A 15,201-nucleotide genomic window follows, 5' to 3' on the forward strand; every position below is an offset into this window, starting at 1 on the left:
CTTTATTAGAAGATGACTGCCATTAGGTTTCATTCTTAGCAGAAAGAGTTTTCTTATTTAGTTGCCTTTGTTCTCTCCAAAAAGTATTTGATTATGTTTCATAAGTATAAACTTACGATGGCAATGTTTTATACAGTTTATTGACTGCATACTTAAATTTCTGTACTCAGTCCAAATATAGCATGCATTCTATCAAAATGACCTAGAATTTCATAATTGGTTTAATAAATGTTTCCCCCAGTAAGATCATATACATTTAGATGGCTTTAAGCAATCTGAAGCCACCATCTGCAAAAGTTATTTTCACTTATTCAAAGGTGAATGATCTTCATCCCACTGAAGACTCTTCGCCAATCTCCTCTTCAGTGAAAAATAATTTTTTTGTATTTTGAATTTGGGATCTGCCCTCGTGACTTCAATCGTCTGACTGCTTCACGCATGTGTTTGGGCTGCAGAGGGGGTGATTCTCCCCACTTTTCACATACATCTAGTGCTGAAAACAAACAAGTATTTCATATCAGTTTGTTGGTTCAATACATCTTACATACCCCCATTTGGTTACAAAATCTACCTTATTTCTACAAACGTTTTAGCTTTAAAAGTAGTTGATACGTGTGTATATTTCTTTACATTCTAACAACCAGGGATACCAGTATTTAGCCGATGGACTAACAAAAGGCCATATTCAGTCAGTGCAAGGACTCCCACTAGCACAACAGGTGTTTCCTGCCTTCATGCATTCTGGAGGTTCAGGAGATCCCCCAGAGGAGCACATGGGCAGAAGAGAGGAGAGATTGTTCCATTATGTGAGCAGAAATGCTTGCACTGACACAGCAATCTCCTTATCCTGAATTCTGCACAAAGCAGTTGACTCTACTTTAGTATATACTCAGTTTCTGTAGTTATATAAATACTATAACTTGCATTTGAGAATCAAAATGTCAAAACAGTTTAACTTGTTGGGGGGGGGGAATTGAGTACTGCATACCATTACTATGCTACCAAAACTTAAAAGATAAACACAAGTGGCCTAAGAATTCTTCCATTTGAGGAGAATTTAGATAAAATTGAATAAGTATTCCCTACAATTGGGTAGAAAATTGAGCACATACATAGGATAGGATGGGTAACATCCTATTTTTGTGTTTAGAAAGCGAGTGCTTAGGTAAATTATTCATACTGTTACATTGGGTTAATAGCCATATTTCTCTTAAAACTACTGAGCTATTGCAAATTCATAGAAATGGAAGTACTGCAATAATATTTAAGAATAAAGGATTACAGAAAACCTGTTTAACTTGATACAAGTTTGAAATATTCTTCTGTTACTCACCTTCTTCTACTACCTCTCCAACAAAGACTTTGGAAATTCCTGACATGGCGATAACTACATTCTGAGAGACAGAGGTTCCAGTAATTGACTGGATCAGCTGAGGAGGGGAATGATAATTTGATTTTAAAGATTTTAAACAAACATTACTGGCAATGACAACTGTGCTGCCACAGGGTTTCAGCATAGTTTATGTCAGACTGAGGTTTTAAATTCATAATCTGTGTAATGGAAATATTGCATGTGTTGGGTTGTATCCTGCTAAGTCATCATGTGTACTAAATGGGGAGGGGAAGAGGGCCTGCCCAAACAATCCAATGAGTACAAAGCTAGCTCAGTGGGCGCAGAATATGATCTGACTGGTGTGGGGTGGGTGGGAACAAAAAGTAAAGAAGAGGGGAATTTTATATAACATGCAGGAAGCGGGCATGGCTGATTGACAGTAATCCTGAAATTAAGCACTCCATACTGCAAAATTTTGTTGCAGGTTCCATTTGTACATCATAAGATATAACTCAGCAAGCTGCTTTACTTTAAACTGAATTGGAACAGAACCGTACCCGTTTAATAGCAGCCTTAGGAAAAGCTGATCGGCGATACATCTCGTAACGATTTAGTTGTTCTTCAGAGAAAGAGGAAACAAGAATTCTAGAAAGAAAGAGACCAATTATACCCCAGATTTTAAAACAACACTTTTACCCTAAACACATCTTTATAGCTATAAAACTGCACAGCTTGTGAAGTTGGGGAAAGACAATGGTATAGTACTTCGTTTGATAGATCATAAGGAATCTGGAAGGGAAGAGCATTGTGCAGTGCCACACGATAATTACTCCTTCCTATATTACAGTATTAATTGTTCAGTCCTATACATGCCTACTCAAAGCTCTGTCCCACTGAGTCCATTTTTTTAATTCATGCAGTTTTTATGTCACTTTTCAAGAGCAGGGCTCCTTCCAAAGCCATTCTAAAGAAATAAATTATAACAAAAATATGATAAAAACATCATCAAAATCCAAGCACTAACAATCACATACAAATTACAGTGATACCTCTGGTTACGTACTTAATTCATTCCGGAGGTCGGTTCTTAACCTGAAGCACCACTTTAGCTAATAGGGCATGCTGCTGCCACCCGATTTCTGTTCTCATCCTGAAGCAAAGTCCTTAACCCGAGGTACTATTTCTGGGAGTATGTAACCTGAAGTGTCTGTAACCCGAGGTACCACTGTACAAGTTTTTAATGGGACTTATTCCCAGGCATTAATAACAAGCTTTATGTCATGTAGATGTAAGACTACTTACTGCATTTTTTGAATCTCATCTTCATCTACTTTATGTTTTTTCTCTTTTTTCTCCTTTATCTCTATTTTTATTTTCTTGGCTGCACAAGGCTGTGAAGTAGACTCCTCTGTTTCTCCCAACTCGGTTTTAATCTAGTATAAAAAATGGTTAAGCTTGGTTATAGTGCCGGTATGTTCGGATTGGTTATAGTTATAGTTTCTAATTAAAATGATCAGGTGCAAAAGATTTTCATTATTTTTATTATTAGCTCCACTCTCTGATATTACAACATACAGGAGGTGGGGGGAGTAGACATACCCTTCCGCATTTCACTGATAAAATATTAACATACGTATAAAAAGCAATTCTTATTCCAAGGGTGGTCATGCAAGAAGCATGTATTATGTAACAGCCTTTCTTGCACTAGCTTTGGAAGCATGGGATCTTAATAGACTGGCAATAAAATGTAACAAGGTGTTATCCAACAAAGTGGATCTGTTAGCGCAAGGATTTCTGTTTGTGCAAAATGGAACTTCCCTTTCTTTTCCTATCCCCATGCAATTCCATGCCCCCCCCAAAAAAATCTGTTCTGGAGGGTTGAGGGAGCCACAGGCAGAGGAGATGGATGTGAAGTTCCATTGCACAGCCAAAAGTCATTGCACTACTGGAGCTACTTAAAGTACTGCCCTTAAAGTTTAATCCTTACAGAATAACCAACCTGAACACCACCATCAATCTGGAAAGGCAGTTGTGATGATGAGAAAATGGAAGGCAAACAATGCATTGGTATCTTGTGTTCATGAACTTCAAGTGTAGCCCAAACAAGATTGAATTTGAAGATAACTTGGGCAGTGTGTGTATGCACACTTATAAATACAGTGGTACCTCGCAAGACGAATGCCTTCCGAAACGAGAAACCCACTAGATGAAAGGGTTTTGCGATCGCAGTAGTGTATGTAAAAAAAGACATGACCAGAAGGCAAGATGGACAAGATTTACCAGTTTCTAGGGAGGTTATGTTTACTATTCAGCATTGCAGTAAAAACAACGGAGTCTTGTGACACCTTAAAAGATTAACAGATTTATTATGACACAAGTTTTCATAGATTCCAAGTGCAGAAAGAACTATGTGGCAGGAGCAGCCCTGACATCCTGGCCTGGGCACTGTTATTTGCTCCATTCTTGGATCTGATCAGGGGAAGGGGTACAAGACAGAATGTGCATAAACAGATGAAGTTATAGATCCTATAGCTCAATTAAGAGCTATGGCCTGAGCTTGTTTTCCTTCCTTCCTCTCCATCCCTTTTTCTTCCTCTGTCTTTTAGATATTATGCTGGAGAGTGGGCACTGTCATAGGAACATATGCTCTACCAATGAGCTATGGCCCTTCCCCTTTCCTTTGTAAGCCACTGTAGGAGCATTTTTGGCTAAAGAATAAATGCTTTAAACAATATATAAATTCATCAGATGCATTGAGCATTATCCTTTACTGTATTGCATTAATGCAACACATGGGGAGGTGAGATGGTAAGGAGGGAAAAAAAGAAGTACTGTAAATGAAACACAAGATTACAGCCAGTGATGATGAAAATAGAGCCTGAATGCAAAATAAGCAACGTGACACTTTATGGCAGGAGTGACAGGGTCAGCCAGTCCATTTCCCAGACATTTAAGGTCTAATTCAGCCATGGCGAACCTGTAGGCCTCTACATGTGGTTGGACTCCAACTCCCATAAGCAGAGGCAGAATGGCAGTGTTCAGGGATGAGAGGAGCTTTAGTCCTAGGGTGGGCTATGCGTTCCCCCTCCCCGCTCTAAATGAATTGTGAGCGGATGTACTTTTTGTAGTCCATTTCCCTCTAATCCCGCTCGTCCAAATCCCCTCTTTGCTTATATGCCTACCTGCAACTGAGGATAGCTTCTCATGTATATGATGAAGTGGATACTTTTGTCCTGTAAAGCTTATGCCATAACTAATTTGTTAAGTCTTTAAGGTGCCACAACATTCTGGCAAGAATTACCATTAAAGAGATGCTGTCTCTGATAAATATGGGCAGTTGGAACACAGGGAACCGGGGAGGAGAAATCCAACCACCTTTCAAGTAGGAATTTAGTAGCAGCCCATCGACCGCCGCCCCGCCCCCCAACAAGAAAAGAATAGCTGAAGAGCAAGTCGAAGAAAAAAAGGGTTAATATGGGCGTCGCTTCCTCCTTCTACACACCTCTCCAACCTGCGCCTCCTCCTTCACCTCCACAGGGTCCTTCTCTTGCCCCTCGGCTAATTCCGCGGCGAGGATAGAGGACTCCTCCGCGGAAGATGGAGAAGATACAGCGGGCGGAAGAACAGCATCCTCCGTACGAGATTCTGCAGCTTCAGCCATTGTTCCCAGGAGGAGGATCTGTCGCGCTCTGGTGACGTCATCGGAGAGGCGTCCTCCACCGCCGGTCTCTGTTTCCATAGCAGCACATCACGCCCAAGCATAGGAAGGGGAAAATAGATGAGCTGCACGGTGAAAAATGCCAGAAAGGCGACCGTCTCAGTCGGCTTCAATGAAAACAACAATTTTCCCGTTTGAACAGTGGAAATGCTACAGAGCATCACACAGGAAAGGTAGCAGCGACTGGGCAAGGGGACTTTTGGGTTGCTGGCTTATTTTTAAACTGAACTTGAATATTAAAGTGGATGGTGGATCTTTAAAATGTCTTCTTTGAGGCAAAACAAAATAAAAAAATAAAAAATAAAAAAATCCTTCCAGTAGCACCTTAGAGACCAACTAAGTTTGTTCTTGGTATGAGCTTTCGTGTGCATGCACACTTCGGCAGCTAGTCATGACCAAAACACAGAACCCAAGACCGTAAAGGTGGTTGCAATTCAAGGATGCACATGATTTTGGACCAGACTTATTTGTTCCCATGGCCAGTGATGGACCTACATTTTGGGGGCCCTGAAGCCTGAACTGTCATGGGGGCCCCTTCGCAACCAGCAATGAGGTCTGGGTAACCACTGTTATCTTCTTCAGTGGGGTTGTTCCATGACAAATCACCACACCTTTATAACTACTGAATTTTCAAAGTTTGGGATTGTTGAACTATATATATAAAAAAACAACACATGAGAATATATATTTCTTGGCCTGCCACCAAAAAGACCACAATGTAGGCACCAGGCAAGCCTCTCTGAGGAGGGCATTCAACTGCTCTTTGGTAGCCAACCACTGTACCTACATCATTCCAAAAAGGAAGGAAGCCCAGGTCAGAGTTCATACTTTCAGCTCCTGTGGAGAAGTCATTTTTTAATTCAGTTTTGGAGGTAAGGTATGTAAAGAGTTAACTGCATATAAACCATACGTTTAAAGCACATGGCTTCCCACAAAAGAATCCTGAGAACTGTAGTTTACCCCCCACAAAGTGCTATAGTTTCCAGCACCCATAAGAAAGTACAGTTCCCATAATTCTTTGGAGGATGCCATGTACTTTAAATGTATTGCATGGCTGTGACCTTATATACAAGGTATGAACAGGAGGTTAGTGGGTGACTGACTGTTTTAACTGTCACATTACCATACATTGTCTAAAACAGGCTTCCTCAACCTCAGCCCTCCAGATGTTCTGAGACTACAATTCCCATAATCCCTGACCACTGGTCCTGCTAGCTAGGGATCATGGGAGTTGTAGGCCAAAAACATCTGAAGGGCCGAGGTTGAGGAAGCCTGGTCTAAAAGGTAGCTCTGGGAATGAGGTACTGTCTTTAAATGCTGACACTGGGGGTTTGAAAACTGCTGTGATTTGATGGGTCAGGTCAGTGGACATTTTGTCTCATCCCATTGGACTAGAGTTGGGGTCTGGTGAGAGGGGAGAATGCCACCCAAATATGAAGTGATTGGCTGCAGTTAGAAATAAAAGGGCAGCCTCAAGCCAGAGTTAAAGTTGGCGGATGGATGGGTCACAGGTCAGTGTAAGAAGCAGCAATAGAGCTGGAAGCTGGAGCCAGGTGGAGGGCATCTAGACTTAAAGGCTTAAGGAGTCTGAGAGAAGACAAGAACACTAAATGGAGCTGAGGGGGTATATGGGAGAAAGGGAGCATCCCAGAGACAGCCTTTGAGAAAGCTCTGAAGCCAAGAGTCAGTGATGTTGCTGAATGCAAGTGCCTGACGGAGGAAAGTCCTGGATCTAGGTGAAAATGGTGGCCGAAGTCCTGATAGAAGCCTGAGAGACTCAAGTAGACCTGAGTGAGAACTGCAAGTCTTAGTTGGGTGAGTGTTAACTGAATGTGTTTAGGGAAACTGGCTATAGATTTAAATAGGGGGACAAACTAAATCAAAGATGGCTTCTTAAATAAAAAGTACTCTTATGGTGTAAACATTCTGAGTTAATGAAACAGCAACCAAGTAAACATCAAGATCTAGTAACTGTACAAACTAACATCAACATACGTTTATATTGAAATAACACATAATTTTCTATGGGGGAATTCAACATAGCATTAAAGTCAGTAGTGCCTACCAGAATTATCTCTCCTCTCCTCCTCCTACATGCTGTTCTGGGTTTTATTCTATAAAAAAATTAAAAATTAAAAATCATGACCCCCAAAAGCACAGGGGCGGAGGGGGGGGGGAATAAAGCCCTGTTGTCAACAGTGCTTTTGCGGGCTTCTGTTGGCTTCTGCTGGCAGGACCAGTTAGTTGAGTCCAGCCCCATTTTTAGGCTTGTACATAGCTACCAGTAGGTAAACTGAAGTATTATAATTGACTTGGTATTTAGATACATGGTGGGGCAGTGGTAATGGGGTGCATAAACAAGTAAAAGCTTTTAGTTAAAGATGAGAAAACAAATCAGGTGTGTGAGACCATGCCCTCTACAATAAGTAATGGAGGAGTTGGAAGAGGCAGGATGATTAATGACAACACCTGATGAGACACTTTATCAAACTGAGGAAGATTTTCTTCTATATTTGTACATTCATTTAGTATTTAAAATTGTAAATCACTTTGGATGACATCACAAAAACACAAAAAATGCATTAAAGTTAAACCAATAAAATAAAGAAGGGAACACATTTTGTGTCAAGATATTTTCAGGGGGTAATGTATCATGGCTGTACTAGAGAATACAGTACAAAGAAATCAGAAAGCTCATGTACAGAACATAAGCTGTTGGTTTTTTAAATGCTTTTGAGATCCTTGCCTGCATGATTCTTAACATTTGCTTATATAGAGATGCTTTAGACAGAGTGAAGGATGTTTGTCATTGTCTGCCTATCTACAGTCTTGGTCTAATAGTCTAGCTAAGACCATTAAAGGTGTGTTCTGCATAAAGCAAGTTTATGAGTACACATTCAATGTCAGATGAAGGAAAAGCAGTACTTGGGGATGAAAAAGGTATATAAACACATTTAATATAATTATTGTGCTGGAGTTGGTAGGAGACAAACTAATAAAGATGGAGGCATTCATATACAAGCTGACTAGCATCCTGACAGGTCACAAGAACCACCAATTCTTGCATTGTGACTATTGTTATCATACCAAGGTGTGTAGGCATCAAACCATTGCTACCCTAGGTGAATCAGGCCCTCCACTTGGAGCTATGTAGACAATAAAGCAACAGTAGCACACTTTTCTTTTTAATGCAAAATCAAGTATCAAACAAAATCACCAGAGTTTCACCACAGTGGGGAAAGTTTTTTTTAAGGAAGGAGGGACAAACAGCAAGGACTTATGAAGGGAGACCGTACATTTTAGAAAGTGGAATACTGCTGTAATGCTGTAATTTCTTGCAGTATGTACACACACACACACACCCTCCTGTCCCGCTATTGCTTTTGGTCAATCAGGTTTTGCAAGGTTTGGTTGTACATCAAAACCTGTTTGACCAGAAATCATAGAACAAAGGAAAACAGTGTGCATTCTGTGAACAACAATGGCTCTAACTTAAACTTTATTAAAACCATTATCTGTCCTCAGTTTCAGAGATAATTTGAAAGCAACCCCAAAGTTTTCAAGGTCATTATTTGTGTACACACACACACACACACACACACACACACTATATCACACATAGACATACTGTATGTATGTGTGTGACATAATTCTCAAAATAACTGAAGTAATATCAATACGAGGTTTATTTCATACATTATTTTCAGTGTGTGTTATGGGGAATGAGCATGTGCCTACTTCCCCACATAAAACTATCAGGCAGCTGGGTTATTTATTTATTTGTTGTTGTTGTTTAGTCATTTAGTCATGTCTGACTCTTCGTGACCCCATGGACCAGAGCATGCCAGGCACTCCTGTCTTTCACTGCCTCCCGCAGTTTGGTCAGATTCATGTTGGCAGCTTTGAGAACATGGACTTTGAAGATGTTCAAACTCAGGACAAAAGGGAGAAACTTGCTAAGAGGAAGGCATGTATGGCAAACACTCACCATGATCAACTCCCACCTGGAAACCTGTGTCCCCACTGTGGAAGGATGTGTGGATCCAGAATTGGCCTCTACAGTCACTTACAGACACACTGTTAAGACCATGTTCATGGAAGACAATCTTACTTGGCTCCAAGTGATTGCCAAAGAAGATAACCCATAATGAGTTGCCAAGGTTATCTAGAGAGCTTCATGATAAGAGTAAAGTTTTCAGCTTAGGTCTACTAGTCCTAGTCCGACACTCTAGCCACACAGGCTCACAATAAAGTATGCAAGTCCCAAGGGCACCTTGGGAGGCTCTAGGGAACCTTGGGAAATAGCAAAATCTAATGGAATATATGAAAGGCCTGGAATAGATGGGCAAAAGCCTAGGGAGCTGCTTTTCTGCTTTGGTCCAGTGCTGGCCACTTCAAGTGGCAGCTGCACTCTGAAGTAGAGCTGGGAACCTCTGGCCTACAGGCCCATCATGTTGACATCACTTGATGATCAGAGCGGTGGGAATAAATTATTTGCATGGGCACACAGCCAATGCAGCAGGATTTTATCTCCTTTCAATCAGCTCATGAGCAAGGTATGTGTGTGTGTTAAATCCTGCTCAATTCAAACAGGCGTGACAAGGGCTGTCTGAAAACTCCCTGCTGCCTCTGTGCTGCTGGTTTTGTGTCTGGTCTACTCCAATTCTCGTTTGCTCCCTTGTCCAGGCTGAGAGGGCTATTTTAGTTCTAGCTGCAGAGCAGGGGAAAGTGTGTGAGTGTAGTTTCTCTGAAACCACACTAAAAGTCTTTTCAGTCTCAGTCCTATGATCCTCTAACTAGATAAGTCAGAAAGTAGCCTAAACATTGAGCAGAAAAACCCTACTTTGAAATAAAACAAACAAACTCTGCATTGGCCAACAAGGCATTGTAAAGGTACTGAAGCATCTGCCAACATGTTTATTTCAGCTACTGCTTTTTATACTTCACACAGCCTACTACTGTTCTTAGGCTTTGAATTCTCCACCCCTTACTCTAAAATTCCAGGATTAAAAGCAAAACAGAGCCTGAGAGGGTAACAGAGGTAACCAACATTGTGCCTCCCTGATTCTGGATTACAATTCTCATAGTCCCAGACCATTAGACCTAGTAGCTGGGGCAGACGGGAGCTGTCGTCTCCCAACATCTGGAAGGCACAACATTGACTACCCCTGGGGTAACAAGCAGACTGGCTAGCAAGGCTGATTCAAACGTTACCAATTTCCTACGCAGAAGGTGCAATTTGCAGGGTAACCACTTGGTCATTTAAGTTTGTTCTTGGTATGAGCTTTCGTGTGCATGCACACGGAAGCTCATACCAAGAACAAACTTAGTTGGTCTCTGCTACTGGAAGGATTTATTTTATTTTATTTTTTGTTTTGACTATGGCAGACCAACACGGCTACCTACCTGCACTTGGTTATTAACAGGTATAGATGTTTTGCCTCCATAGGTGGGCGCTATGCCCAACTGCAGCTGCCTTGCATGCCCACACGCAGCGAAATATCTACGTGTACGATCGCCATATGTTACAATCTACACGGAGGTTTCCCCACAAACGCCATCCTGGGGGGGGGGGGAGGAAACCCAACAACAACAGCAACAACTAGTAACTTGTGAGATAGCTGTCGAGCGACCTTCACATGGGAGATTCTTAGCCCCTTTGTCCTTTTCATCCGGAGAAACCTGCTGTGGACTTGGAGCGGACCCTTAGATATTTCTTGCAGATGGCCGAAAGTGACGGGGATGTTCCGTGTGATCGTAGTGGGGAAGGGTAGTAGCCGCCCACTTTTACCTTGCCTTACCTCATCCTTTCAGGAAGCAGCCACTGAATGAAAGGGAATTGCCAGCGTGTGTGTAGTGTGTGTGTGTCTATGTATAACCGAGGCTCCCTCTCTTTCCCCTTCCCTCCTCCCTTGTCTTCGGTAGTGCTGGGGGCAGACGCCGCTCGGCGAGGGGGCGTGGCCTCCTTGGCTCCGCCCCGGAAGGACGCGCCGGCTGGGCTGAGGCAGCGGCGGCGGCAGCCGAAGACGGCTAGTAGTATAGAGGCGGGGGGTTTGGCTTCCCGGGCCGGGGCCGGGCCATGGGGAAAGAGCAGGAGCTGCTGGAGGCCGCCCGCACCGGGAACCTGCCCGCCGTGGAGAAGCTGCTTTCGGGCAAGCGCCTCAGCTCGGGCTTCGGCTCCGGCGGCGGCTCCGGGTCCTCGGGGGGCGGCGGCGGAGGTGGCAGCGGCAGCGGCGGAGGGCACCCGCTCTCCAGCCTCCTCAGGTAGGTGCTTCGACCGGGGGGGGGGCGGAGTTGATGGGGGGGCGGGCGAGGCTGGCCGTGGGAGCCCGTGCCAGGCTGCCTTGCCATGGGGCGGCTGGGGGTGTGTCTCCTCGGTGCCTCGCGAGCGCCTTGAGGTGCGGTTGTCCGCGGGCGGAATCCCCGCCTTTCGGAGGCGCAGCGGCGGCGGCCGCCCATGTGTTTTTTGAGCGCGGCGGCGCCTTCGGGGTTACCTCGGGCGCAGAGAGGTCCGAAGCCCTGCTAGCTCTGGCGGGTGCGCGGAGGAAAGAGGGGCTCTAGGCGGCGAGGTGCAAAGGTGGCAGGGGCGTGTTTCTGCGGCTTCCGGGTTCCCTGGAGAAAGTGGCTTTTCAGCTGTGGTTCCTCTAGAAAGAGGTAGAGAGGCTTTTTTTGGCTGGGGAAGCGTCTATTGTAAACTTTTGTTTTGAGAAGCACTGGAGTCAACACCGGAGACTGTTGCGTGAGGGTGATTTGTGCTTTAGACAGACAGGTCCTGGGTGAGGGTGTGATCCAAAAAACTCAGCCTCTGTTCATTAATCTCTAACTTTTCAGCCAAATCGTGCATCCCTTTTCTGTATTTTTAGTGAGAATTTGCTTTTTTTTTGCCCGGTTCAGGCATGCCTTACATTCGAAGGCTTGGAGTCATGGTCTTCAGCTGGTGAGTGCCTGGACCTAAGATGGGTTCCACCACTGGCACGGCCACCTTTTCCATTTCCCTCTCTGTGTGTGTGCAGTTGAATGTTTCTTTTAGAGGAGGGAGTATAGGACAGAAAGAAAATTAGGGAAATGGGAGTCTGCATGCAAAGGAGGACAGATATAAACAATGTAAAATCGAGTAGATGTTGTGTACAGGTTAACTGTAGCTCTTAGGGCTGATGGGTACTGCACTATAATTGTGTACTTTTTCTAGTTCTGCAGTTTCCAAACCTTTGTGGTGTTCCTGGGATGCATCCCTCCTCTTCCCTAACTTCTCACAGCAGTATGGCTGCTTTTTTAATTTCTCAGGTTTTCTTTTGTGTGTGCTCCTTCCTCAAAAAGCTGGTGATGTGACTTGTAATATCTCCCTCATTGTGATTGGGACAGGAGTGTGTTAGCTTCATATATCTAAGAAGGTCATTGCTTGGCCTTTGTAGATAACAATTCAGCTATTCTCAGTTTATCTTCCTGACTCTCTCAGGTCCAAAGAATAGTTAGTTTACCTGCCTGGTGGTCAGTGAGATGACTTTGTGAAAAATGAGGTAAAGCACTGAATAAATTTCATACTGGGATAGTAAAACAGTACCTTTATTACAGGGGTCAGCAAACCTTTTCAGCAGGGGGCCGGTCCACTGTCCCTCAGACCTTGTGGGGGGCTGGACTATATTTTTTTTTTGGGGGGGATGAATGAATTCCTATGCCCCACAAATAACCCAGAGATGCATTTTAAATAAAGGGACACATTCTACTCATGTAAAAACACGCTGATTCCTGGACCATCCGTGGACCGGATTTAGAAGGCGAATGGGCCACATCTAGCCCCCGGGCCTTAGTTTGCCTAAAGGTAAAGGTAAAGGACCCCTTACAGTTAAGTCCAGTCGCAGATGACTCTGGGGTTGCGTTGCTCATCTCGCTTTACAGGCCGAAGGAGCTGGTGTTTGTCCGCAGACAGTTTTTCCAGGTCATGTGGCCAGCATGACTAAGCCGCTTCTGGCGAAACCAGAGCAGCTCACGGAAATGCCATTTACCTTCCCACTGAAGTGGTACCTATTTATCTACATGCACTTTTGGGTGTGCTTTCGAACTGCTAGGTTGGCAGGAGCTGGGACTGAGCAATGGGAGCTCACCCCGTCACGGGGATTCGAACCACCAACCTTCTGACTGGCAAGCCCAAGAGGCTCAGTGGTTTAGACCACAGCGGCACCATTCATTATTAGGACCAGTTTTAAAATCACATAACTAATATAATGTATAAGATTTCAAGAGACAAAATAGAGGTTGGGGGAAGATGTTGCTGGTTGTCATTGGAAGCCCCAGTTTGAAGTTTGCTACAATGATAGAGACTTTTTGCAGATTAAGGTAGTGGCCATTCTCTCCTTGAAAGTATAGAAGCTGGCATTTGCCTGAATCTGTTTGGAGCATGCAGGTTTACTAGAAAAGTTACATAAAGAGAGAGTAACATGATTACAGTGGAACCTCAGTTTTCGAACGTCTCGGAAGCTGAACAATTTGGAACCTGAACACTGAAAACCTGGAAGTAATTGCTTCTGTTTTTGAATGTTTTGGATTTCAAACGGTCTTCCAGAATTGATTACATTTAAAAACTGAGGTTCCACTGTACCTTTATTAGGACCAACTGGAATGACAAATCATGCAAGCTTCTGAGTTGATCAGAGGTCTTCAGGCTGGTTGTTAAACAAAAAATGGGAGTGTATAGAAAAGGGAAAATGTTGAACATGATGAAACTGAAGTTTATATCAGTGTCAAAACAGAATGGAAGAGGCATTTCACATGCTTAAGTCTACCAGCTGCTGGGAAATACTCTCAGTTCGCTTTTTGTCTAAAATTAATCTCCAGCTTCGCTAATGTGTTTTTCTTTACTTTGGCTCCTTACTTTATAAAAATTAGGAGTCACGTGTATTGAAAAGGAGAGACCATTCTTGGTCTCAGCATGTCTTGTTGCAACCTGAGGTCTTTTTACAGATACAATCTAATATAATTAAGAATGCAGAATGACTCTGTTCTCTTAAGATTGTTACAAAGTGAGGATAGGGGTTTCTATCATGTCTAGCAACATTTTTTTCCTTCTCCTTACTTACTCCACCTTGAAGATCTCTCCCCAACTCAAAATTATACATTACTTTGTATTTAATAAAAGTATTGTCTAACTGTCATCATATAGAATTTACAAAAACAAAAAAAACAAAAACAAAACTCAGACATTTTCTGTGTTTTGCCTAAAATATAAGCATATCTACTTTAGTTTGTGTTGCACTACAGTCGTATTACAGTTTGTGTATTCAACTTAATTCATTTTCAGATCTAGATTATAATGTCTTACAGCTTCTCTTTATCTTTTTATAGCACTTGGTAGATCAAGCCTGGTAGCTGAATTACAAACAGTGTCATTTGTAAAAATAATAACAGCAGGATTAATAATACTAATTTAATCCCTTATTCAAATTTAACACTTTCCTACAGATATTGTTTTTGCTGTACTTCAGGGATAGTTCCTTTATATACCAGGTGAAATATAATTTGTGTGTGTTGTCATTTACACAAATACACAAATCACATTATTGTGCGTGATTGATCTTTATTGAAGTGGATTTCTAAAGACTTACCGGTATATATAAAATGATTTGATTCCTGAAATGACAACTGTCTGAAGACCTTAATAGATGCTTTTCCACCTATGACTTTCCTAGGTTTCCAATATCCCTAGGCAGGTTTCAGATCATCTTATGGTTCAAGCTCCAGTCCTAGAAACATTTAATGTGAGTAAACAATTGGACTCATTAGGATAACTTGTATGCATTTGAAGTTAAATGCATGTTTCCTGGAATTGGTTAGAGCCTGTGACTTGGCATGTGGGCACATCCTGTTTGGAAGCATGGTTTGAATATCTGAAAGGTCAGAATTGTTTGAAGTTATTGGCTGAAAATGTATCTTCAGATGGAATCATTGTAAGTTTGTATTGTGTTTGAGAGTCTGGCATGGACACTATAGATAGTGAATTAACTTGCTGAACTTCCTAATGTAGGCTTGGATAATTCTAAACAAAATAGTTTGGTTCCGTGTGACTACACAAACAGTAGGACTATTATAAACATACACATTGTTAAACACAAAATTGCTATAGGGAAAATATTAAGCGGTATCCAAAACTGGTACT

General features: G+C 42.6%; 2 protein-coding genes across 12 annotated transcripts in view; one reads left to right on the top strand and one right to left on the bottom strand.

Moving 5' to 3' along the window:
• Nucleotides 1-203: 203 nt before the first annotated feature.
• TAF11 (TATA-box binding protein associated factor 11) lies at nt 204-5,087 on the bottom strand. The gene is made up of 5 exons (XM_033152640.1): nt 4,836-5,087; nt 2,636-2,766; nt 1,891-1,978; nt 1,334-1,430; nt 204-493 (listed from the first exon to the last, which is right to left on the bottom strand). Exons 1-5 carry the CDS (start codon nt 5,070-5,072, stop codon nt 363-365), a joined length of 684 nt encoding a protein of 227 aa, XP_033008531.1. The 5' UTR covers nt 5,073-5,087; the 3' UTR covers nt 204-362.
• A 5,974-nt stretch (nt 5,088-11,061) lies between these two features.
• The window catches only part of ANKS1A (ankyrin repeat and sterile alpha motif domain containing 1A), a 130,394-nt gene continuing 126,254 nt past the window's right edge, over nt 11,062-15,201 (top strand). For 7 of the 11 annotated variants that reach the window (XM_033152643.1, XM_033152649.1, XM_033152648.1 and 4 more), the window contains exon 1: nt 11,063-11,315. In XM_033152643.1, coding sequence (XP_033008534.1) covers nt 11,131-11,315 — 185 coding nt within the window. In that variant the 5' untranslated portion in view covers nt 11,063-11,130. Of the gene's footprint in view, nt 11,316-15,201 lie in introns of all 11 variants that reach the window. The other 4 variants (XM_033152641.1, XM_033152642.1, XM_033152646.1 and 1 more) reach the window with 2 other exon arrangements.

Source organism: Lacerta agilis, chromosome 6 (assembly GCF_009819535.1).
Source record: "Lacerta agilis isolate rLacAgi1 chromosome 6, rLacAgi1.pri, whole genome shotgun sequence".
Classification (NCBI taxonomy): domain Eukaryota; kingdom Metazoa; phylum Chordata; class Lepidosauria; order Squamata; family Lacertidae; genus Lacerta; species Lacerta agilis.

What these genes read in the sequence shown, in the direction of transcription:
- TAF11 (XM_033152640.1), bottom strand. Translation starts at nt 5,072, where the DNA reads ATGGAAACAGAGACCGGCGGTGGAGGACGCCTCTCCGATGACGTCACC. An exon ending in AGGAGGCGCAGGTTGGAGAG is followed by an intron (nt 2,767 to 4,835) that starts GTGTGTAGAAGG and finishes TTTTTATACTAG; the next exon opens with ATTAAAACCGAGTTGGGAGA. An exon ending in GATGAGATTCAAAAAATGCA is followed by an intron (nt 1,979 to 2,635) that starts GTAAGTAGTCTT and finishes CTTTCTTTCTAG; the next exon opens with AATTCTTGTTTCCTCTTTCT.